The sequence below is a fragment of the Vidua chalybeata genome, chromosome 2, assembly GCF_026979565.1.
Source record: "Vidua chalybeata isolate OUT-0048 chromosome 2, bVidCha1 merged haplotype, whole genome shotgun sequence".
NCBI classification, from domain to species: domain Eukaryota; kingdom Metazoa; phylum Chordata; class Aves; order Passeriformes; family Viduidae; genus Vidua; species Vidua chalybeata.
Genome location: NC_071531.1, coordinates 38928789 through 38950850, shown reverse-complemented (window position 1 = coordinate 38950850; position 22062 = coordinate 38928789). Strand labels below are relative to the sequence as shown.

Genomic DNA, 22062 nt, shown 5'->3' with positions numbered 1-22062 from the left:
CTTAGGAGGGACGGCGACGTGACTTTGAACTTGGATCAGCTCCTCTGTTTCCTGCAGAGAGAGTAGGGCTGGAGCCCTGAAATAATAGCAGAGAGCGGCCAGCCAGCGGGGGCTCCGGATGGAATTCACTGTGTCCCCCCGAAAGCGCCCCTATGCCGGCACCGCTGAACAGGCAGAGTGAGGGGCGAGGGGAGGGAAGGCAGGAAATGGAGAAAAATAAGGTAAGGAGAAGAAAGAAGAAGGAGACAAAATGGTAAAGGAAGGGAAAACATTTATAACAGAGAAAGGAAAAGAAGGAGAGGGAAGGAAGGAAGGAAGGAAGGAAGGAAGGAAGGAAGGAAGGAAGGAAGGAAGGAAGGAAGGAAGGAAGGAAGGAAGGAAGGAAGGAAGGAAGGAAGGAAGGAAGGAAGGAAGGAAGGAAGGAAAAGGAAAAGGAAAAGGAAAAGGAAAAGGAAAAGGAAAAGGAAAAGGAAAAGGAAAAGGAAAAGGAAAAGGAAAAGGAAAAGGAAAAGGAAAAGGAAAAGGAAAAGGAAAAGGAAAAGGAAAAGGAAAAGGAAAAGGAAAAGGAAAAGGAAAAGGAAAAGGAAAAGGAAAAGGAAAAGGAAAAAAGGAAAAGGAAAAGGAAAAGGAAAAGGAAAAGGAAAAGGAAAGTAGGGGGAAATCCAGAAGGTGTATGAATCTGTATGAATATTCACCTCTGTTGTTTTTTTGTTTTTTTTTTTAACTGTTTTGAACTGCCGATTTTCTTGCACATATTTGTTCTTTTTCTAATCTCAGATGTAGTAAATTCTTTTAAATTGGGGTTGCAGTGGTGGTTGGGGGAAGTGTATTCGAACGTCTAGTTTTCTGCGTGATTTTTTTCACTAATCTGGAGGCAGACGATGCGGGAGACCAAGCTTTCCTCTTCAGCTTGGGCTTTCGAAATCCCCAGCAACGGTGAAGGACTCCGCTCAGACCTCCGCCTCGAAATCTTTTCAGAGAAGGAAAATAGAATTTGTTCGCGGTCTGTTCCTGGGAGCCTGGCGGGTCAGGACAAGGACAGCATATGCTCCCAAGCTATAGCCTGGAAAGACAAGATCTGCGAAGCAGACACTCCTGCCTGCAAAGGCAGGACCAAATGACAGCGAGCAAAGAGAAAAAGGCTGTTGGTATCAGAGGTGCAGCTCTGCATTAATATTCGGTTTATCTTCTATTGCCCATTTCCGATTAGAAGGAATCTCACTTCTTCCCAATTTAAATCCTCGCCTTGTTCAAAGACTAATGTCCGGTACGGCACATTTCAAACACCTTCGGACAGTCTTGGAAATATTTTAACCATTTAGTGACAGTGATGGGAAAGACCTTAGTTGGAAGGCAGTGTTACCTTTGCCTTCCTTCCTTCCTTCCTTCCTTCCTTCCTGCTTTCCATCCTTTCATCCATCCATCCATCCATCCATCCATCCATCCATCCATCCATCCATCCATCCATCCATCCATCTCTCCTTGTAAAACGCCTGCTTGGACGCTGTGGGTCCAGATTTGAGCCTGCCTGTGTCTGATGTGAGATTTAATGCCATGAGGAGTCATAGGAGGAATGTCGAAGGGAGAATTTCAAAAAGACTCCCAGAAGCACACAAACCCTTATATTTTGGGTTGCTTCTCCGCCAAGCAGAGAACTGATGGGTATGGAGGTGCAAGGTTTCGTCCAGGGTGGTTAAGACGGCAAATGTTATGCCAGGCTTTGATTTTTACAAAGCCTTATTTATTGGTGAGCTGCTGGCCTCGAGATGATTATTTTTCAGCCACTACAAAACAAACCGAATCAGGGGCCAGACGTGTATTTACTGGAGGGGGAGGGGAGGGGGACTTGTTTGCTCTGTGTGTGTGCGGGTGCGTGTGTGTGTGCCGGCTTTACGCTTTTTATTCCTGCCATGTAAGAATCCGGTTTCCAAATAACAATGGCAGGGTGGGGTTTTCGGTAGGAATTTTTTTTCGGGTTTGTTTTTGTTTCTTTTTTCAAGAAAGAGAAAAGACAAGGAAAAGTCCAAAAGCATCTGCTCTTAGATACACATTCACAACACATGCAGATTGCAGATCGACTTCTCTGCTCCCACATAAGTGGTTTAAAAGCCCAAACAGCCAGGACGACCGTTCCGTCTTATATTTTCATTTTTATTTGATTTGAGTTTTTTAGTCCCAGCCACCCTCGCCCCGTCAACGTGACTTTTATTTGATTCCCTCCTCGCTCCCTTTATCGATCACGGGCTTCATCTGCTTTAGCCGAAATGGGGAAAGGGGCTGCGGGGGTTATATTTTAAGCCCCTCGCTTTGTTTGTTTGCCTCCCGAGGCAGGATCACATGCCAAAGCGTACATCGATATTTTCCGAGATCGGCGCGCCTCTCCCCGCGCCACCCCTTCCCCTCGCCGCGGGGGAGACGGGCGGGGGGGGGGGGAGGGGGTGACTCCCCCAAAAAATCAAGAAGCCACCGGCAGTGAGGGACTGAAGGCGGCCACCGGCGCCGAGCGGGCCCGTGCGGTGCGGGGCCGGGCGGCCGCGAGGCGATCGGCGGTGGCACGGCGGGGCGCGGGGCGGGCGGTGGGGCGGGCAGGGCTCGGGGCGGCCGCTCCGCCATTAGCCGGTGGCCGGGGGCGCCCGGATGGACGGGGCGGCTTGGGCCAATGAGCGGGAGCCGGGAGAGCGGCCGGGCGGCGGGTGAAGGCGGCGTTGGGAGAGGAGCCGCCAGTGCGGGCGGGGAGAAGGAGAGAGGCCGGGGGAGGGAGGGAAGAAAAAGAGGGGGAGGGGGGGAAATAAAAAGCCGCCGCCTCGGCAGCGCCCACCGAAATAAACAGAAGAGCGAAAGGCAGCGAGGGCCCGGGCGGAGCGGGGCTGCAACTCCGCCGCCGCGGCGCTCCGGCACTCCCCTGCCCCTTCCCGCCCCCAGCCTCCCCTCCCCACCCCCACCGCCGCCCTTATTGTTTTTAATCCGCCTCCGGCACCCCCCTCCTCGCCCCCCTCCGCCGCGGCGGGCGGGGGCTGCACGGCGCGGGGCACCCCCCGGGTCCCTTCGCTCCGTGGGAACCCGCGGCTGCAAGTTTTTCTCCGTGAGAGACACCGCTAATGCCCGGCGGAGGATAAAACGAGAAGCGGAGGCCCCCGGGTGCGGCGGGGTGCTCGGGGCGGCGGGGAGGGCCGCGGCCCACGCAGGGAGCGGCGCGGGGCCGGGCGGGCGGGGGTCGGCGGCGCTGACATCCCGGTGGCGGCGGAGGAAGCGGGGGGGCGGCGGCGGCGTGTGCGCGGGTCTGTGTGTGTGAGTGTGTGTGTGCGTGCGTGTGTGTCGCAGAGAACGGCGAGGCGAGCCTTGCCCCCCCCCCCCGCCCCCCCGTCCCCAGCCCCGTCCCTCCCCTGCTCCCCCTCCCCTCCCCTGCCCGCCCCCGCCTCAGCTCCTTTAATACACTTTGGTTCTCCGCTCGCCTTTGGACTCTGCTCTGCCTGGCTCCGGATACGACTCCGCCGGCGGCGGCAGCGGCGGCATCGGGCCGAAGCGGGCACGGGCGGCGGCGGGGGGACGCGGCGGCTACCGGGGGGAAGCGGAGCGGACCGGCGGCGGCCCCGCGCCCGGCCGGGCGGGCGGCGGCAGCCCGGAGGCGGAGGCTGTAGCGGGGAGGCGGCAGCGGCGGCAGCGGCTGCGTCCCCGGAGCGGCGCGGAACATGCTGCTGGACGCCGGCCCGCAGTTCCCGGCCCTCGGAGTGGGCACCTTCGCCCGGCACCACCACTCGGCCGCGGCGGAGATGCAGGACCGGGAGCTGAGCCTGGCGGCGCAGAACAGCTTCGTGGACTCGGCGGCGGCGCACATGGGCGCCTTCAAGCTCAACGCCGGCGCCCACGACCTCTCCCCCGGGCAGAGCTCGGCGTTCACCTCGCAGGCGCCCGGTTACCCTGCCGCCGCCCTGGGCCCCCACGCCGCTCATGTCGGTTCCTACTCCGGGGCGCCCTTCAACTCTACCCGGGACTTCTTGTTTCGCAGCCGGGGCTTCGGGGACTCTTCGCCGGCCGGCGGACAGCACGGTATCTTCGGCCCTGCGGCCGGCAGCCTGCACCACCCGCACACGGACGCTCAGAGCCACCTCCTCTTCCCGGGCATCCACGACCAGCACGGCCCCCACGCCTCTCAAAATGTTCTCAACGGGCAGATGCGACTGGGCTTGCCGGGGGAGGTATTTGCCCGGTCGGATCAGTACCGCCAGGTTTCCAGCCCCAGGACTGACCCCTACTCGGCGGCTCAGCTGCACAACCAGTACGGCCCCATGAATATGAATATGGGCATGAACATGGCAGCCCACCACCACCACCACCCAGGTGCCTTTTTCCGCTACATGCGGCAGCAGTGCATCAAGCAAGAGCTCATCTGCAAGTGGATCGATCCCGAACAGCTGAACAACCCCAAAAAAAGTTGCAATAAAACTTTCAGCACCATGCACGAGTTGGTCACCCATGTCTCGGTGGAGCACGTTGGGGGACCCGAGCAGAGCAACCATGTCTGCTACTGGGAGGAGTGTCCCCGCGAAGGCAAACCTTTCAAAGCGAAATACAAACTGGTCAATCACATCCGAGTGCACACGGGAGAAAAACCCTTCCCCTGCCCCTTCCCTGGCTGCGGAAAAGTTTTCGCCAGATCAGAAAATCTCAAAATTCACAAAAGGACGCACACAGGTAATTCGGGTTTCTTTCGCCAGATTTCCTCCTCCCTCTGCCCGTGCCTATATATATGTGTATATATATATGTAAACTGATAGATACTCAGACAGAGTGATGTTAAATTAGGAGGGTGATAAAATAAGCTTCCAGTTTATTTTTTTTAACCCTCTCCATCACATGGCTGCGTTTGTTTTGGTTTCTTCCCCAGCAGCATACACCCACCTCCATTCCAGATTTCGAAAGGATATTTTACTGATTTGTTTTAGTTTGGGAGTGAGAGCTGTAGATTCGTGCTGAGGTTCAGCGGAGTCTTTCCGCAGAAACGCGGACTACAGCGTGAACCAAATTTTGCCGTCTTGCTAAAATACGGGAAGACATCCGTCCGTCCATCCATCCATGCATCTGAAACGCCTTAGTCATTTGCTCTATGCAACATATTTGCATACAACTTCATCGCTTGTGAGCATGGCTTTTATTTATGGATACTGAGAGAACCTATATAAATAGGTGCAAAATCAATCATTAGTCCTAAATCCCGTTAGAAGTGGCAAAAAGTCCCTTTCTGGGAATGTTTTCCATTAAATTTAAATGGTGTGAGCAAGGCAATAAAATTTTCTCATTTAACAAAACCCTGTTTTTAAAGTCTCACTCGATGTGATTGAAGGTGTTTTTGCAACAGTTTATTAAATTATGTAATAGGGAGCAGAGGATTTGAAGTTCGGAAACTTCCACCCAAATCAGGTGGAAGAGGGTCGAGGGAGCTCAGGCTTTCCTGATGGAAAATCGCCTGAGCCGAAGGGTAACAAAAATAAACGCATCCTCCCGCCTCATCTATTATTCATTTACTACTCCTGCCGGCTCAAACCGTGCCAGACTATTTCATAAAAGACGGCCAAATATTTTAGCGACTTCCACTCCAAATATTTACCCGGAGAAAGGCTAAAAATCTCGAGGCCTATTGTTTTCTCAAGTGCTAAGCCCGATGCGAGGTGCGAGACGAGCTTTAACAAGGTTTAAAATTTGAGAAATGTATTTGCATGAGATGCCCGCGCTGAAGTCATTGTGTCTGAGCGGATGTCTTTAAGAAACAATTTAGGTGCTAATGGAATCTAATGTTAAATGCTTCCCCTTCCAAAGGCGGGGGAATGTGGAGTTCTCACCTCCAAAGTACTCCCCGGCATTTGGAGTCCTGGCAGCCGGGCGAGAGGAATCCCTATGAAAATTAAATGAAGTATTTTACAGACGTTTAGTTTTCCCAGCGGATGTGCGTTTATCTTGAATATCCATACATGAAACAATATACCCAGCCTTAAATCTGTCGGTAATGGTTTCCAGTTTAACAGGATAGCGGATTTGGCACCGAGGCGAAACGGCTCGGTGATGCTTACTTGCTTTTTTTTTTTTTTTTTTTTTTAATCGTCTTTCTTCTTCACTCTCTTTCGGGGCTGGCTATGTGTGTCGGCACCGGTTGAAATAAAATCAGGCAATATGCCGGGACGGGGATATCCCCGGGGTTTTAGTAGGAAAACCAGGTGGGGAACGGGGGTTGCCTCGCTTCAGGGCAACGCGTGAGCGACGCGGCCCTCCGGCATTGCGGGTACCGGGACACAGCCGCCCGGCCCCTTGTTTTGGGAAAGTGCTGTACTAAGCGACTGGGAGAGGAGGGCGAGGGCGGGGAAACTAGGCGCGGAGCTGTGCGAGGTTTGCGCGGGGGCGGCCGCGCTCACCCCGCTGCTGCGGCCGCTCTCTTGCAGGGGAGAAGCCCTTCCAGTGCGAGTTCGAAGGCTGCGACCGGCGCTTCGCCAACAGCAGCGACCGCAAGAAGCACATGCACGTCCACACCTCGGATAAGCCCTACCTGTGCAAGATGTGCGACAAGTCCTACACCCACCCCAGCTCCCTGCGGAAACACATGAAGGTACCCGGCCCCGCAGCCGGCGGCGGGAGGCGGGAGGGCGGCCGCCCCGCGCCGGGCGCCCCGCCGGGGCGGCGGGCGGCGGGCGCAGGGCCCAGGGGCGGCGGAGGGCCGGGCCGGCGGCGGGGGGCGCGCCCGGGGGGCGGCCGCGGCCTCGGCATCCCCCCTCCACCCGGCCGTGTTGCCTTTGCCCCCCAGGTGCACGAGTCGTCCCCGCAAGGCTCCGAATCCTCCCCGGCCGCCAGCTCCGGCTACGAGTCCTCCACCCCCCCGGGGCTGGTGTCCCCTAGCGCCGAGTCGCAGAGCACCAACAACCTCTCCCCTGCGGCGGCGGCGGCGGCGGCGGCAGCGGCGGCGGCCGTGTCCGCCGTGCACCGGGGCGGCGGCGGCGGCGGCAGTGGCGGCGGCGGCGGCGGCCACAGCGGCCTTTCCTCCAACTTCAACGAGTGGTACGTGTAGGGCCCCGCCGGACTGCTCTGTACGGCCCCGCCGCGCCCTCCCCGCCCCGGCGGCGGCGGTGGCGGTGGCGGCGGGCAGGAGGGACCGAGCGAGCCCGCCGGAGACGCGCCGGGAGATGCCGCCGCACCCGCCGTCAGCGAAATGACGGCCGAGCAGGATGGGGACAGGGGGCCTTCATCTCCCCACACCCTCCCGCCTTCGCGTCTTTTTTTCTTTTTATTTTTTTTTTTTTTTGGTTGGATTTTTTTCTTTTTGAAAACATTTTGAACCAGCAAAAAAAAATTTCGAAAAACTATGTGCTGAAAAAACATGAGAGAATGAGTAAATCAACGGAGGAACGGAAAGGGGAGAGAGAGAGAGAGAGAGAAACAACCCCATGCGCCACCAACACATCACCCAGCTAAAAGCTTCTCAAGCCGGTGGAAAGAAACTCTCCCTCCGGAGTCTTCAGACAAAAGATCAGAGACTCAAACTCCTCTGGTCCCCGCGCCTCCCCGCCCGGAGCAGCCTGCGCCCTCCCGTCCCACGAACTGTGTATATAGCGGCCTTCTCCTTCCTCCGGCGAGGTGGGGAACGAGGTTTTCCTGGATTGTCGGTGTATAGAAGATCGTCCCGTTTGTAAACCAAGGATTGGTCCCTTTCTTCTGCTTCTTTTTTTTTTTTTTTTTTTTTTTTTTTAATCTTTCTTCCCCCTCACCCTTTCTCCCTCCCCGAGAAAGTTACGGACTTGTTTTCTTTTCTCCTGCTCTCCCTCCCCACTTCCTTCTCTTCTCCTGTTTTAGTTCATCCCTTTAAAAAAAAAGTAACGTGGAAGAAAAAAAATGGTTTCTTTTGTAATTGTGATATCTTGAATATTGTGTTCCTTTTTAAGAAGCAACTTGATTGTAAACTGCATTTCAGCTATAGACTGGGGAAGAAATACCGTGCCAAAGTCTCCATTCTGTTACTCACAGACACACACACGAACAACAACGCTTGTGAATGTATTTTTCTGTTAGCTGGGTTTACATGTGATGTTTTAGTGCTTTTGCAAGTTCAATTTGTTAGTTCCTGTTCGGAAGATTGTGAGGAAAAATAAACGTCGTGCCGTTAGCTTTTCCGTAATAACGCCCTTCCTCCTGTAAATACCTGTTACCATATTTATCCATTTGTAATTAAATTATGGTATTAACTTGCTACAGAGGAAACAGTATTTATAAAGAATGTTTCTTAACTATAAATATGTACAATTGTGAGCATAAACTGTTTCAGATTTTTTATTTGAAGGTTTAAGTGGTTTCATCATTTCTTGTGATATGTTTTGAGAGTAATGCATACAGAAATATAATAAAACGTGTTGAAACTACACGAGCTGTTTCCTTTTTATGCCAAAGGTCTCTGAAACCTGCTATAAGGTATGTGATGAGCGGCGACTGCAAAACAAATGCTTTAAAACTTCCGCTGGTTACTGGAAGAGGAGGATTCCTTCCAGCTGGGCTCTCCCGACCAGAAGGAAAAAAAAGGAGAAAGAAAAAAAGGGGGAAAAAAGCCACAAAAGCCCCTAAAACTTTATGAAGCTTCTGAGCTGAAAGAAAATGGTGAGGGAGGGTATGCATATTCTCCAAATTACTTTCACGGCAAGATCTCCTTTAGTAAGATATTTAGCAGCGAGAGCGCATCTTCCTCCGGCTCCTGCCTTCCTCGGGCTCACCCCTCTCTCCCCGATGCTTGTCTGGCTGGGGAGATCATTGCCCCACAGGCTGAGAAAGGGGGGGGCGTTTCGGGACGGAGGTGGAGGGGCAATGACAAGGCTCTGAGCTCGACTGCTTTGAGCCGTAGATGGTCCTTGCCTCTCGTGTTGTCATATTTTTGGCAGCTTCCATACAGCCCGGGAGAGAAGAAAGTTGTGATGACCGAGAGCTCACATTTCCCTTTCGAGTTTTTTCTCTCTCTCTCTTTTTTTTTTTTTTTTTAATTATATTTATATATATATATATATTTTAATTTTAGCCCAGAGAGCGGTTTGGGTTGTCAGATGTGTTCAGGGAAGGACGGAGAGCAGCCGGGCGATGACTTTCCCTGGATGCTGGCCCGGCGTTTGGTTCCACGTGAGACGTCGGGGCCCGGCCGGTGGAGCAGCCCGTGCAGGGCAGCCGGACAGCAGCTCTCCGGGCACAGCCCGCCGCATCGGGACAGACAAGGCGAGCGTGACAGCGGCAGGGAAATCGTGGAAAAAGTTCGGCCTTGTCAAGCCACCGAAATACGCCCTGCGAAGAGGCAGTGCTGTGAGCCAGGCTCCGAGCGCCCTGCGGTGGCTGCGCTGCCTTCAGCGGCAGCTGGGAAAAGCCCTCTGCTCCTCGCACCCGGCCGAGCCCATCGCTCACGCCCCCCCCCCCGGGCCAGTCGTCGTTTTGGGTTTTTCGGGCTTTTTCCCGTGTGTTCAAATATCAATAGAGCTGTCTCCGGCCGGTGTGAGGGAGTTAGGTGAGGAGATGAGGGTACACGGGGTCCTGCTCACTTCTGGGGTGAGATGAGAGTTACCTACACCCAAGGCAAGGGGAGGAGGGAGGGAAAGACACCCCCTCCTCCCTGTCCCGCCGCTGACAAGGAAGTTTAGATGTGGAGCGGATCCGGAGCTTCCTCGGCGGCCGTGCTCCTCCCAGAGCGGCCATCCCCGCGAACCCGGCAGCTCCCCGGGTAATCAAACTGTTATTAAAACCTAATTTATGTTCGGTAATAATATTACGTAAAAAATATATTTATTAAAATCACTGGCATATGCCGCCTGCCCCTTGGAGACATCCGTGGGAAATGCAGCTGAGAGGATCCCTGCTTGTACTGCCGGCCTTCCCACGGATGAAAAACCATACGGGGGTCCCGCTTCAGAGCCAATCCCTGCCAAACACCATCTGCCCAAATCCCCTCCCGGGCCCAGGGGCACACGAGCAGCCCTGCCCAAGGGTCACCAACCCCGCTCCACCGTCCCCTGCCCCGGTGGGCTCCGCTCCGACCGGAGAGAAGCGCTCGGGAACTGGGCTCCCCTTGTCCCTCCCCTCGGATCGTTCTGTCTTCGGAGGAGCCCAGGGATGATCCTTGAGGGGGGTAAGCGGCCTCCCTCTGGCCAAAGCGCAGGTCGTGTGGCAGCAGGGACAGCCCCAGTCCCTCCGGCAGGGATGCCTCTCCTCCAGCAGGCCCAGGGATGCGGCCGTGGCGGCTGTGGCAGTGAGTAAGCTCCCCCTCCTTCCCTGTCCTACTCAGGCTGGCCTTGAACTTGACCCTCGCCTTGGCGCATCCCGCCCGCAGCCCCTCTCCACCCACCTCCCTCGTGCCTTGACCCTGGCCCGGCCCTGCCACGCTTAAAGGAGAGCGGGAAGTTATCAGGTTCAGGGCTTGGGGCTTTTCAGGGGGGTAGAGGAGCCAAGATCCCTCTCACAGCCTTGTGCGAGGGTGGCCCGCTGGCCCCGAAGTCCTCCTCTTCGCCCCTCTCCTTTGTCCACCTCGACACCGTCAACCCCAAACCCCTCCCTCTCCCCAGCTTTGTCTCCTACACTGAACCTGCGCTTGCCAAATCTCCTTGCCCTGGCCCTGAAGACAGCTTGGGAACCAATCTGGAGGGAGGCCTGAGGCTTCCCCAGCAGTCCCGAGCCTGCCCTGGCATTCCACAATCCCCTCATGCCCAGCCACAGCGAGCGGGTGTCCCGGCCGGTGGCCCGCACTCCCCGACGACTCTGCCCCGACGGCTCCCGGGTCGCCTCGGCCCCACGGCCCCCGCCGTCGGTGAGCAGCGGGAGGTACGACGCTGCCCCGCTGTCGGCATCCCGTGCCCAGCTGTGGCAGCCCCACTTGGCCGGCTGTCCTGCGGTGGTGTGATTCTTCCTTTATACCGGGAAAAGCAGCATGGAGGGGTGGGTTTAGTTTTTATCGTTATTATTAATAATGAAATCCTCTCCTAACTCTTCCTGTGGACGCCCTGAAAAGACAGGTTGATTTCCCTGGGAATTACTCTCTCTTCTCAAGCCAAAAAATTTGAGGGTCCGTCTATAAAACAGGCTGTGCTTTGTCCCTCACACCCGCAATTGGAGGGCAGTTCAGGGCTCTGCCTTCACCTGCCCCCGCTCTGCTTCACCTGGCTTGGCTCAGTGGCTTTGGGTTGCAGCCGGTAGCGGCAGAAAAAAACCCGAACCCAAACCCAAAGGTAAACCTACCTCCCAACGAGCAAACAGACATGACAACAGCACAGACCGAAATAGAATAAAATGCAGGAGCTCTAGCCCGAACCCGAGCGTGGAGCGGCTCCTGAGCCTGGCGGTGCCGCTGGCGCTGCCGGTGCCGGCGGGGCTCCGCGGCGGGCAAGGGGCTGCCCCTGCACGGCCAACCCCCGCCGCCGGTGCCGGGGGGCAGCAGCCCGGGCTGCAGCCGCTCCGTTTGGCTCTGGCCAGATCTCCTCAAACTCGTATGAGCCTTTTAAGTTTCCTCTTTGTTTTCAGAAACTCGTACACATTTCCTGCCCGCTATGAAGACATAGCAGGCTCCCCCAAACCTCTCCCCAGCCACAAGTCACGCTAAATGTGCTCCCGGGCACAGCGAGGTATGTATATTTTTCTATTTGTCATCTTCACGCATGGTTTTGAGGGTTGTTTTTTTTTATTGGTGTTTTTTAATTTCGTGGGTCGCTTTTATTTTCCTTCCTCTTTATTTCCTCCCCTCATTTTTTTTTTTTTTTTGATTCCTCTTAGGTTTTGGATTTTTAATCCCTATTGTTTTTGTCTTTTTTTTTTTTTTCCTCTTTTCCCTGAGCCAGACGACCAGGGATGGAGCTGCATATTAGCAGCAGAGCAAGCAAGAACTATTGTCCCACCCTGCAGGGCACGGTGCCCCCCTCTGTCCCAAAGTGCAAGTCTTCCCCAGTGCTTGGGGTTTCCTCATCTTTCTTTCTTTCTTTCTTTCTTTCTTTCTTTCTTTCTTTCTTTCTTTCTTTCTTTCTTTCTTTCTTAATTTATTTTCTGGGCAGTTTCTCTGTCTTTAATACTTTTGGGAGAGAGAAAAGAAAAAAGAAAAAGAGAAGAAGGACAAGACGACCGGGTGAGGGAAGACCTTCACTAGAGATTTCATGTCTTTAATAAACATTTCAAAGTGGCTGCCTAACTGCTGTCCCGAGAAAACGAAGCGCGGCACCAAACGGACCGCGTATCCCACTTCCTCACAGCGCGGGAAATATGAGCAGGATCCCCCGCGTCCCTCGCCCGTGGTCCCAAACGCGGGGATGAGGAGGTTTTCAATAAGGAGCTCCTCCTTTTCAGAGAGGAGCGCGGGGGAACTGGCAGGAACAAGCGGCTGGACCCGGAGTGGAGCGAGGACTCCTCCAGCGGCCCCCTCGCCGCACCGGAGCCCCACGCGCGGGATCAGCTCTTGCGTGCCGGAGGGAGAAGGACGCTCTTTTGGTGTTAAAAAGAAAATAATCGGCAACTAAAGCAGGGGAGGGGGGTGGGGAGTAATTCAAGCGCCAGTAAGTGATTGAGCGGGTGTTTTACACGCGCGGCATCGCACCTCGCAGGGGGCTGGGGGGGCCGTGGGGTCCGCGGGGGGCACCCGGCGTGACCCAGCCCGAGGCGGGCAGGGTTTGTCTCCGTGGGACGGGATCTCCCCGACACCTGTCCGCGGGGGTCCGCCGAGCGCGGATGTTGTGGGGCTCGGCACAGCGCCCCAGCCTCCGCAGGTCCGTGGGTGGCGGCGGCCGGGGCGTCCCGGGGGCAGCAGGGACGGGGCTTGGCCCGACCCGCCGCCCGGCCCGCGTTCCTGGCCGCGGAGCCCCCGCAGGAGACGGGGGTTGTGCGGGTGTGCTCGGGTTCGGGCTGGATCTCGGTGTACAGCAGTTTGCGGTGAAAAAAAAAAAAAAAAAAAAAAAAAAAAAAAAAAAAGAAAAGAAAAGAAAAAAAAAGAGCAATTTTCATTCCAACTTTTTTTTTTTTTTTTTTTTTTTTTTTTTTTCTTCTTCTTCTTCCTAGACTGCTAATTCCTCTGTGTGGGCAAACACCCCTTCTCCTTTGATTCTTAGCCACAGCGCCTAGATTAAATACCGGTTTTAATGAGAGCCGTGGCTGTGGCCGCATAAGGTGATGATAGTTATGAAGACGATCTGACCTGTTTTGATGAAGACGATGTGACCTGTAGGGAGAGAGGGAAAGGTCAGCCACATGCAGTGGCCAGATTTCTGCTTGTTCCCGGCACATGCTGCTACAATATTGATCCGCGGAGAAAGATAAACATAAAAGATAGATCGTATGTGCTGAATACTAATGAACGTGGCTTCCAGATTTTAATTGTTGTTGACTTTTTATTTCCACCGTAAACATTTGTTGACGTCCGTAGGGCATTTCCCCCATTTTTTTTAAATTTTATTTTGTCTTCTTTTTTCTTATTTTGCTTATTTTAATTTTTCCCCCATCTCTCAATGTGTCTGTTGATGGAAATCTTCCCAGCAAGTTATTTTCCCTATCAGCCGAGGTGCAACCACCCGAATGTCACGGCCAACATCTCCTTTCCAGCGAAGGAGACTGCTCCTGGAAACGGGGAAAGCTCCTCTGAAAGGCAGCATCTCGACTTGGGATACTCCTTTCGGATTTCTGCTACATTACTCGCTCCATTCCTTTGCAGCAAAACGCTGCAGATGACACTGGAGTTGAGTGTTAATTTTTTCCCCCCTTCTCTCCCTGACTGGAGTCCTGCAAACCCAGTTCTTACGCTAGAAGAGAGCTCTTCTTTCAAAGCCTCCCCAGTTTCCCAACTGTTACCAGACTAATACAACTACGCGAGGCAAGGAGATGGAAACACGCCGTGTCTCGGGGAGGGAGGCATGTCAGAGGCGCTTTCCCCTCGGCTGTGCAGAGCCAGTAGGCTCTTTTCCGAGGGTTTTTGCTACGATACAAAATTGTTAAGATCTTTCACTGCCCTGACTGTCTCTTTAATTTTTTTTTTCTCTTCGAGATGGTCAAAATTAGCTGTAAACCGTGTAAAGCAGTCAATGAAACAGCTATCCCTAAACACGCGTTTCAAGTTTCTGCTGCTTCGAGAACGACCGAGAGTAAGCACCATCGGCTATATAGTGGCAATTAACTATATCAGCCTCACATATAAGAAAATGAGGGAGATATTAAACTCTTAATTCCCATCATTACAAATAATTTTCATGAAGGGAACTTCTAAAAGATTTTTCCCCCTCCCTTACACTTTCCAGTCTATTTTTTAACTCCAGAGTGATTTACTACGTAAGTAATTTTAGAGGATACAGTTTACAGCTTGAGTTATTAGACTGAACACCTCTGGCTGACACCACAACACCTTTTTTTTCTGCCTGCAGCTGTGAGTCACAACCCCATTTTCATACCAAACTGCTGCACATTCCTTTACAATATAGGCTTCCTTCTTGCAAAGATCAAACACTCTGCAGCCAATGTGTTTATTTTAAAATACAGGAAAATTAAAACTAAACATGGACTTAAAAGAAAAAACCCAAATGCATCATTTCTTTCCCTGCTGTCTCTCCCACTAAAATAAATTAAAATAAAATTAGGAGGGAACAGCGTAGACTTCTCCAGTAAAATAATACACTGACACAGCCAAAACAGTTGTTTTCGACAGGAACGGTCCCTTCTGTTTGCTGTTATTTATTTATGCATTATTGTGGCTATGGTTTTAATTATATGTGGGAATATTAGGCCAAGATGCTGTAACCGTAGCCTCCCTTTAACACACTTTTCTTATTTGTTTAGTACCAGCGCTACAAGGCAAGAACAGGCACCATAAGGAAAATGTTTTCAATATTCTGTTTAAGAGCTTACAACAGGGAATCCCGGAATTACAGGAAAACCTGCAGGCCTGCTCCGTGGAGGTGCCCGGCAGGACCAGGCAGATTTCGTGCTCCTCGGCAGGTTTCGGGGTGTGCAGAGGGGGAGGAATTGCGGGAGAGGTGCCCGGAGTAATTTTTACCTAGCAAAGCGGCGTTTTGAAAGCCTCCTTGCTGTTCAGCAGCACAGACACTAGGATGCTTCTTAATTTTGAGCATGGTAAAGGTAGACTTAATCTCTGCTCCTTCCGGTAACCTACTGCCTACTCCTCCCCTGGGGCTTGAGAGGGGGGGCTTTGCTGCAAGTCCTTTTTCTTCCATCCCCTATTTATGGGTTTTGTTGTTCTGTTCTTTTTTCCGTAGAGGAGCGTACTCGATGGTGTTAGCGTTGCCCATAATTTCCTCCTGCTTCTTCGCAAGTCTTTCCCCACGTCACTGGAGTGATAGGTGAGGCGGGGGGAGCAGGGCGTACTTGCCCGCATTTATTTATCTTTGGTACTCATATCGAAAAAGAAATTACTTTAGAGAAGAAGAAAAAAAAAAAAAGGAAGGAAAAGGATCATTCGCTTTAGGAAACGGATAAAACTACTTCTCCTCTCATCCTTCCAAATTATCCCTGATCAAAGTAGCTCCCAAGAGCTGAGCGAAGCAAGCGACGAGCCCGCAGTGCGCTCTGGGCTGTCTTTGCGCAGGGAGGGGAAGCAGGACCGGCCCTTGCCAAGCGGGGCCACAGCACGTCCTCCACGACGCCAAGGTCGCTCCCGGGCCGAGAGCTCTCTGACCGCTCGCCGTCGCGGCCCGACGTCGCCCAACCGCAAAGAGGAGCGGCAGGGGCTTTTCCCGCTGGAAGCCCTCCTGTACCGCAGGCATCGTTGCTGCCGTTCCTGGGGCCTCGCCATTCGCGCTGTCCGCACCCGCCCAAGCGCTCTCCGACCCGCGCTCCCGTCGCCGCGGCCGCTTTCCTCTCGCTACCTGCGCGCTCGCTGCGCGCACCGCGGGGGCGGCAGCGCCGGGCAGCAGCGGGGCGCGGAGGCTTTCCCGTCTGGGACAAACGACACCTGCTAAGGCAGACGGCTGCGGCCACCAAGCCTCCTCCCCACACTCTCACCCCTCCCCCGCCACCCCCACAAAAAAAAAAAAAAAAAAAAAAGAGAATGAGAGAGAGAAAGGGAGGCGAGTTTCTCGATTCCAGCTCTTAAATTAAGTTCTGGGACTATCTACGGATGGCTCGTTCCGCCTGCGGAGGCTGCCGGAGTCTCACGGGGGCGTTTGGTAGCGCGGTTCCCCCCGCAGGGTATCCCCTCCACCCGCGCCCCTCAGCTCAGAGGGCGATGTCGTTGTGATTCCTGACGGGACATGCCTGGGGCAGCGGCCCACCTGGCCTCACACACCCCGGCCCCCCGTGAGCGCCTGCCCCGCTCTCCCGTCAGGGGTTGGCCCCTGCGCTCCTCTCTGCGCTTTCTGCCCAGCAGCCGCGCTGGTGCCCCGAGGTATTTGGGGTGTCTACAGCAGGTGGACTGTTGGTTCTGGAGAGGGGTCCACATCCTGCCTCCCGAGCCTTTCCTTTAATGGATTTGTAACAAACTGGCGCAGCAACCCCACGTCTCTCCCTGTCAAGGTACTTCGTGCATACAGAGCTGGCAGGGGTGCACTTAGCGACTGCCCCGCCCTGGTCGGAGAGTCCGATGCTCAGCAGCCAACACACGCCGTCTACCTCCCGAGAATTAGGAACCTAACCCTTCTCGGCGGGGTTTTAACAAAAAGGGGCAGTTACCTTTAATAAAGAGCATCGACTGAGGCCAGGGGAAGCCGGGTTCAGGAGGTGCTCTCGCGGCTGAGGGGGATTTGACTCGCAAGTCCTTCGGGGTGCTCTTGCCCTCTAGAAAGGTTCATGTTTCCGCGGCATTAGGGAGAATGAACTTGTAAAAGTCAATTTTGTAACGTGATAAAAAGTTTAATTTTGGTGGTTTTTTTTTTTTTTTTTTTGTTTGTCCTCCCCGAGGAAGCACCGAAAGGGGATCCCCTCGAAAGAATACAAAGGGGATGTGCGTCCTAGCGCTTCAGTCCCGCAGGCACGGGAACAGCTCCTCCAGAGAGCCCAGGCTCTACAGCGTCCTGTTCTCACTTCTCCCGCGGCGGTAATAGCGGGATGCCTCCGCCCCGCTGGGGCCGTGCATCCTGCTGCCCTGAATTTCACTGCCGGGAGAAACGCTGGGCTCCCACCCGCGGGGCCACCGAGTGATGGGTCCCTGAGTCCGCTCCGGTGCACCGGAGAGGCTTAGGGTTGCGTTTCCCCGTGCCCTTCATCTTGGCATTTCGGCATTTCGTGGTGACCTTTAGACGTCTGCCGCACTAGGCATGTAAGGTACTTTTGGGCTTTTGGGGAGGCGGTCCCCGCCTCCAGGGCGACTTGGGCAACGAGGGGCGAAGTCCTCGTGGAATGCCCCAGCGCCAGCCCTCGGGAGGTACACGCACACGCTGTGCCATCAGTTTGTGAAATGTGCCTGCCAGGTTCCCGAGCCTCCGAGTAACCTCCCACAGTTAATCCCAGCCCCTCGCCCCCTCTAGGCTCTTGCAGCAGGAGGGACGTGAACAAACAGGGCTGCGGCTCCCTCCCGGTTTCTGGCATCTCCCAGCTCCCCCTCTGCAGTGCCCCCGGTGCTGGGAGCTCCTGGGAGCGCCTGGTCCTCCCCGCACTGCCGGGCGGGACCGCGTACGCGCCTTCGGAATAAGCAGCGGACAAGAAATCTCGGGGAGGTTCGGGGCGGGTTCTGCGAGGCCGGCGCGGTGTCTCCCGCCTCGGGGTGTGTGTCTGTGTGTCCGTGTGTGTGTGTGTGTGTGTGTGTGTGTGTGTGTGTGTGTGTGTGTGTGTTTTGCGGCGTTTGCACACACCGCGCCGAGAAGCGGTGGCGGCGGCGGCTGTCGGGGCTCAGCTCCACTCCCGGGCACGGGCAGGTTGAGACGCCGTGGCAGTGCCTGGAGCCCGGTACCATTGGAAACTAGACAATTGATAGCATGCCTCTGAAGCAGCGGGAAAAGGGAAGGAGCAGTCTTTGCTACACTCGTTCTTATTTTCGTGGGATACACCCACATTCACGAGCCCTTTCACACTGATGCCCTTTATCTTACACTTTCAATGCTTTCTAAGGGTACCCACGTGGGCTCATCCCACACAGCGTGTGGGCTTCTCCACTGCCAGCCTGCCAACTCAGCAGATGCTGTGGCATCTCAGGCCCCCGGCTTGCTGGCCCTATCTGCACTCAAACACCCATGGAAACCCACACCTGCTTGGAGACACGAATAAGATAGAAAAAAGATGCTCCACGACACAGAAGGTAATGTAAAATGTAATGGTAACCTAGTACTGCAACAGTTACACGGGAAACACCCCTAATTTCCTTTGTCTATACAGCGGCAATGTGTTTTTTTTTTTTTTTTTTTTTTTTTTTTTTTTTTTTTTTTTTTTTTTTTTTTTTTTCCAGAAAGGAGAATAACAAGCAGAAGGCACACATGGAGGTGCAAAAAACCAGTTTTAGGGTTAGGTTCTTGCTTCCCAAGCAAAACCAACCAATCACCACTACCAGCCAAAAGAAATCTCATATGTTTTATTTGCCTTCCATGGACTTGTATATTTAGCACATCTTTTATTGCCCCACTGTGCTTCCAGAAAGTTGCCATACCTTCGCCGGAAATCACAGGCTATGGCATGAGCTTTTGGCAACAAAAAGCCCTCCTGCTACAGCTGTGAAAGGAGTTTGAGCCTCCAGCAGCACTCATTCATCTCACCACTCACGCCAGATATTAAGCAACTACATCAGCTATTGGGGTGGTTCGACGTGCAGCCAGAATTATTGGCTCCCACGTGCAGCACACTAGAGATATCACCACCTAATCCAGAATGACACTAACATACAAAACTCCCCCAGCCAATGGTTGGGTTTTAATAAACAGTGATTACATCATATACAGCTCATACCAGGTTTGCTATTATGAAAGAACAGCAGAAGATATGTGAGAGAATGTAGCAGCAAAAGTTCTCAGGTTAGCCCAAGTTAGGTACCTGAGCATTGAAATGAATGGGTATGTTAATCCTTCATCTTAATTTCTGCAGGAGATGAAGCAATAACAAATCACATAGGGATTTTTGTCTTTAAAATATGTTCCTTTAATACTCTCAAATAATAATCTCTAAATGCATGACTTCTTACCTTCATGGGGTTTAAGTGGATTTTAAATAATTCCTAGACCTTGCACAGTCCTTTTATAGATAAATACCTTTTATCCTCTGCATGTATTTTGCTAAGCAAGTATCATGGTGGGGTGTATCAGAAATATCCAGATGGGCAATGCCATCATCTGTGGTACTATCAGGAGTTGCTGAAGAGATAATTGAGGTGTCAAGAGGCTGCAGTGGGGATTGAGTAACAAGAACGTATGAACTTTAAGAGCAAACAGACCATTTTAATTCAATATTCTAGAATGGGAAAGACAAATAGAAACACCCCAGCAGAACTGTTTTCAAAGAATGTTTTCTATGAAATCTCAATGGTGTTATGGGCATATCCCATTTGCTTGAGAATATTTACTTTTCAGTTGGTTATTTGAGAGTCTTTGATGTTTACTCAGCTGACCCATCCTGGTTTCTTGCCCTCTGCTGCCCGTAGGCACCTTTTGTCACTGCATGCCTACATGCTTTATATTCAGTTCCCATACAGATCAGAGTTGTCTCTTGGGCAAGCCAGACAAAATGAACCCTCCAGGTTTATTTCAGCTGATTTGAACTGCTGCCAAGGCAAGGGCCATACTGTCTCGGGGACTGAGTTTTAAAAATCTAGTAAAGAACAGAACACTCAATTACTATTTATTTCCAGAAGGTATTTCTGTGTCTTCTTACAGTTGGATTTTATGAAGACTCACCCCATCAAATTCTAGCCCCAAGCTGTGGTTTGGTTTTACACATGTCAGTGAGCCAGTTTTCCTTCTACCAAAAAAAAAAAAAAAAAAAAAGCCCCTGATGGTTTTAAATCTAGCATGACTGAATGTTTGATTGTGATCATTGTGAAACCTGGAATTTAATAAATAAGTAGGCAATCAACTTTTTTTTTCTTTTCAGGATAGGTGTCAGTGAAATGGAAATATTTCTATAAAACAAGGACATTGCTACTCTACTTTAAAAATCAATATAAAAGACTGAACTTTTAAAAACTCTGTGCAAAATTATTCTTTGAGACATATCCTAATTCCTAGTGTGCTAAAGAAACTGAATTTTAGGCTTCTGCATCTATAGAATTAACAGATTAGCAAACAAAAAATTCTTCAACCAGATCCTCCACGTAGATGTCCAAACCACACTGCATACCCTGAGAAGTGGTCTTACTTGATAGTTTTGTGAGCAGTCTTCAGTGAAGAAGCCAGGTACCAGCAGGGGATGAAGAGTCACCATCTTTCTCTCCCCAGGAGGTGATTTCATCAGGTCAGGATTAAGGAAAATAGCAGGGTAGGTTGGAGTATCTTGCAGGACTGTCAATCTAACATCTTCCAAGAACAGTACATTCCAACAAAACTATAAATAAGAAAAAAATGTGTGCTAACTGCAGCATATGAGCAGAAAGCCTATTAGGAGCCTCTAGAAAAAGAAATCATCTATTTGGGAAAAGTAAAAAGCATATGCTTGAAGCTGTTATCCTATAAACACATGACTAGAACATGACCTTTTCCAGGATGCAAGTAAATTGACTAGTCACTCAACATAGTCTCTGAATACTGACATTTAAAGTAATTAGAGGAAAATTGCTGGGCTCCATTCACAAATATTTTATTTTAATAACAACTCAGGATATTTTCTGAATTTTCAGAGGTACTAGATTTCAGTTTGCTACAGTTAATGTAATAGAAAATTCTGTAGTCATTATTGACTGCAACTGCCAACATACAATTTGAGAATTAAAGTCCCATGTGGAAAACTGGTGATGGATATTGAAAGCAGTTTGTGCTCATACTCCACCTTATAACCAACAGTTAGAACGAGATGGTTTTTGAGGACATACAAGGGGATGTGGAATCTGATTTCAGGGAAAACCAAACACTTACAGACATAGCACTAAGTCTGTAATCAGTGGGTTGGTTTGTGAGTTCGGGCTGGTTTGGTCCGACAGGAACAGATAACTGGAACTGGAAGTTTATGACAGTGGATTTGACAGTATGTGATGATATTCAGTATATCCTCCTGCATTAGTGTGACTGCCCATTCCTCATTAGGGTCAGAATGTTCTCATTAGTAAATTGGTTGCACGATCCAAAGTGCTTTCCCTGTGGACTGAAATGAAGGGCTGCCCTGGGGAGAAGGAGCATGGGGGTTACTAAGTCCCAGCTCTCTCTGCTTAGTGCCCTTCAGCATTGTGCCAAGCACAGGCCAGTGAGATCTGAAGCACACCCCTGTCCCAGTGGCAGGCAGGAGTTTGGCCCTTCCACACAAAACAGCTTGGTGCTTTCTTTGCAGTTCAACATCCCTGTGATCTGTCTTTCTTTTCTTTTCTGCAAAGATACAGAGACTCAGTCTTACGACTCAAATTGTGGAGGATTCTAAAGAACCCTTGATGCAAGGGGAACCTGCCTGTTCCCATCACAGATGGTATCACCTGGTCATGGGGCTTAAAAGAGACCTAAACATCTGTGTTCCCAGTGACACTGTGACTAGATCCTTTTGTCCTTGATTAAATTTTACTTGAAATTGTAATTGGAAAAGCATTAAACTTTTTCTTGACAAGGAGATGGAGGCAGTGTCTGGCTGTATCCTGCTGGTAGCCAGAGCTTGGTACGTTCTCTGTCCACTTCCCAGGGACCTCTTGGTCCCTGGTTTGATTGTCCACTGACTAGCAGGATTTAATGAGGACTACTCCCCTGTCAACATTTCACTGTTCTGATCTCACATAAATTGCTGTGCTGTGACAGTTGATGGAAAAATTGTGAGGCTTTAGGAACAGAGTCAGGGTTCCCAAGCATGCAGTGCCATGAACCTGTTTTGCTGTGTGGGGCTTCCCTCTGGAAACCCAAAACCACCTGTACTGGAGAGGCACTCAGTCATCTCTCAAAAAGTGATCAGTCACTTACAAGATGGAGATCCCCTCTAATGAATTAATAGAGCCTTTCTCCTCTGACATCAGCAGATTATCCCTGTGAAGGCACTGGA

At 52.1% G+C, this 22062-nt stretch overlaps 2 protein-coding genes across 2 annotated transcripts; one reads left to right on the top strand and one right to left on the bottom strand.

Moving 5' to 3' along the window:
• Positions 1 to 3616: 3616 nt before the first annotated feature.
• On the top strand, positions 3617 to 8398 carry ZIC2 (Zic family member 2). Its single transcript, XM_053934933.1, has 3 exons — positions 3617 to 4692; positions 6432 to 6595; positions 6791 to 8398. Exons 1-3 carry the CDS (start codon positions 3690 to 3692, stop codon positions 7049 to 7051), a joined length of 1428 nt encoding a protein of 475 aa, XP_053790908.1. The 5' UTR covers positions 3617 to 3689; the 3' UTR covers positions 7052 to 8398.
• Positions 8399 to 11804: 3406 nt separating this feature from the next.
• Positions 11805 to 13260, bottom strand: LOC128783708 (translation initiation factor IF-2-like). Its single transcript, XM_053934728.1, has 3 exons — positions 13172 to 13260; positions 12578 to 12888; positions 11805 to 12465 (listed from the first exon to the last, which is right to left on the bottom strand). Exons 1-3 carry the CDS (start codon positions 13258 to 13260, stop codon positions 12053 to 12055), a joined length of 813 nt encoding a protein of 270 aa, XP_053790703.1. The 3' UTR covers positions 11805 to 12052.
• Positions 13261 to 22062: the final 8802 nt, after the last annotated feature.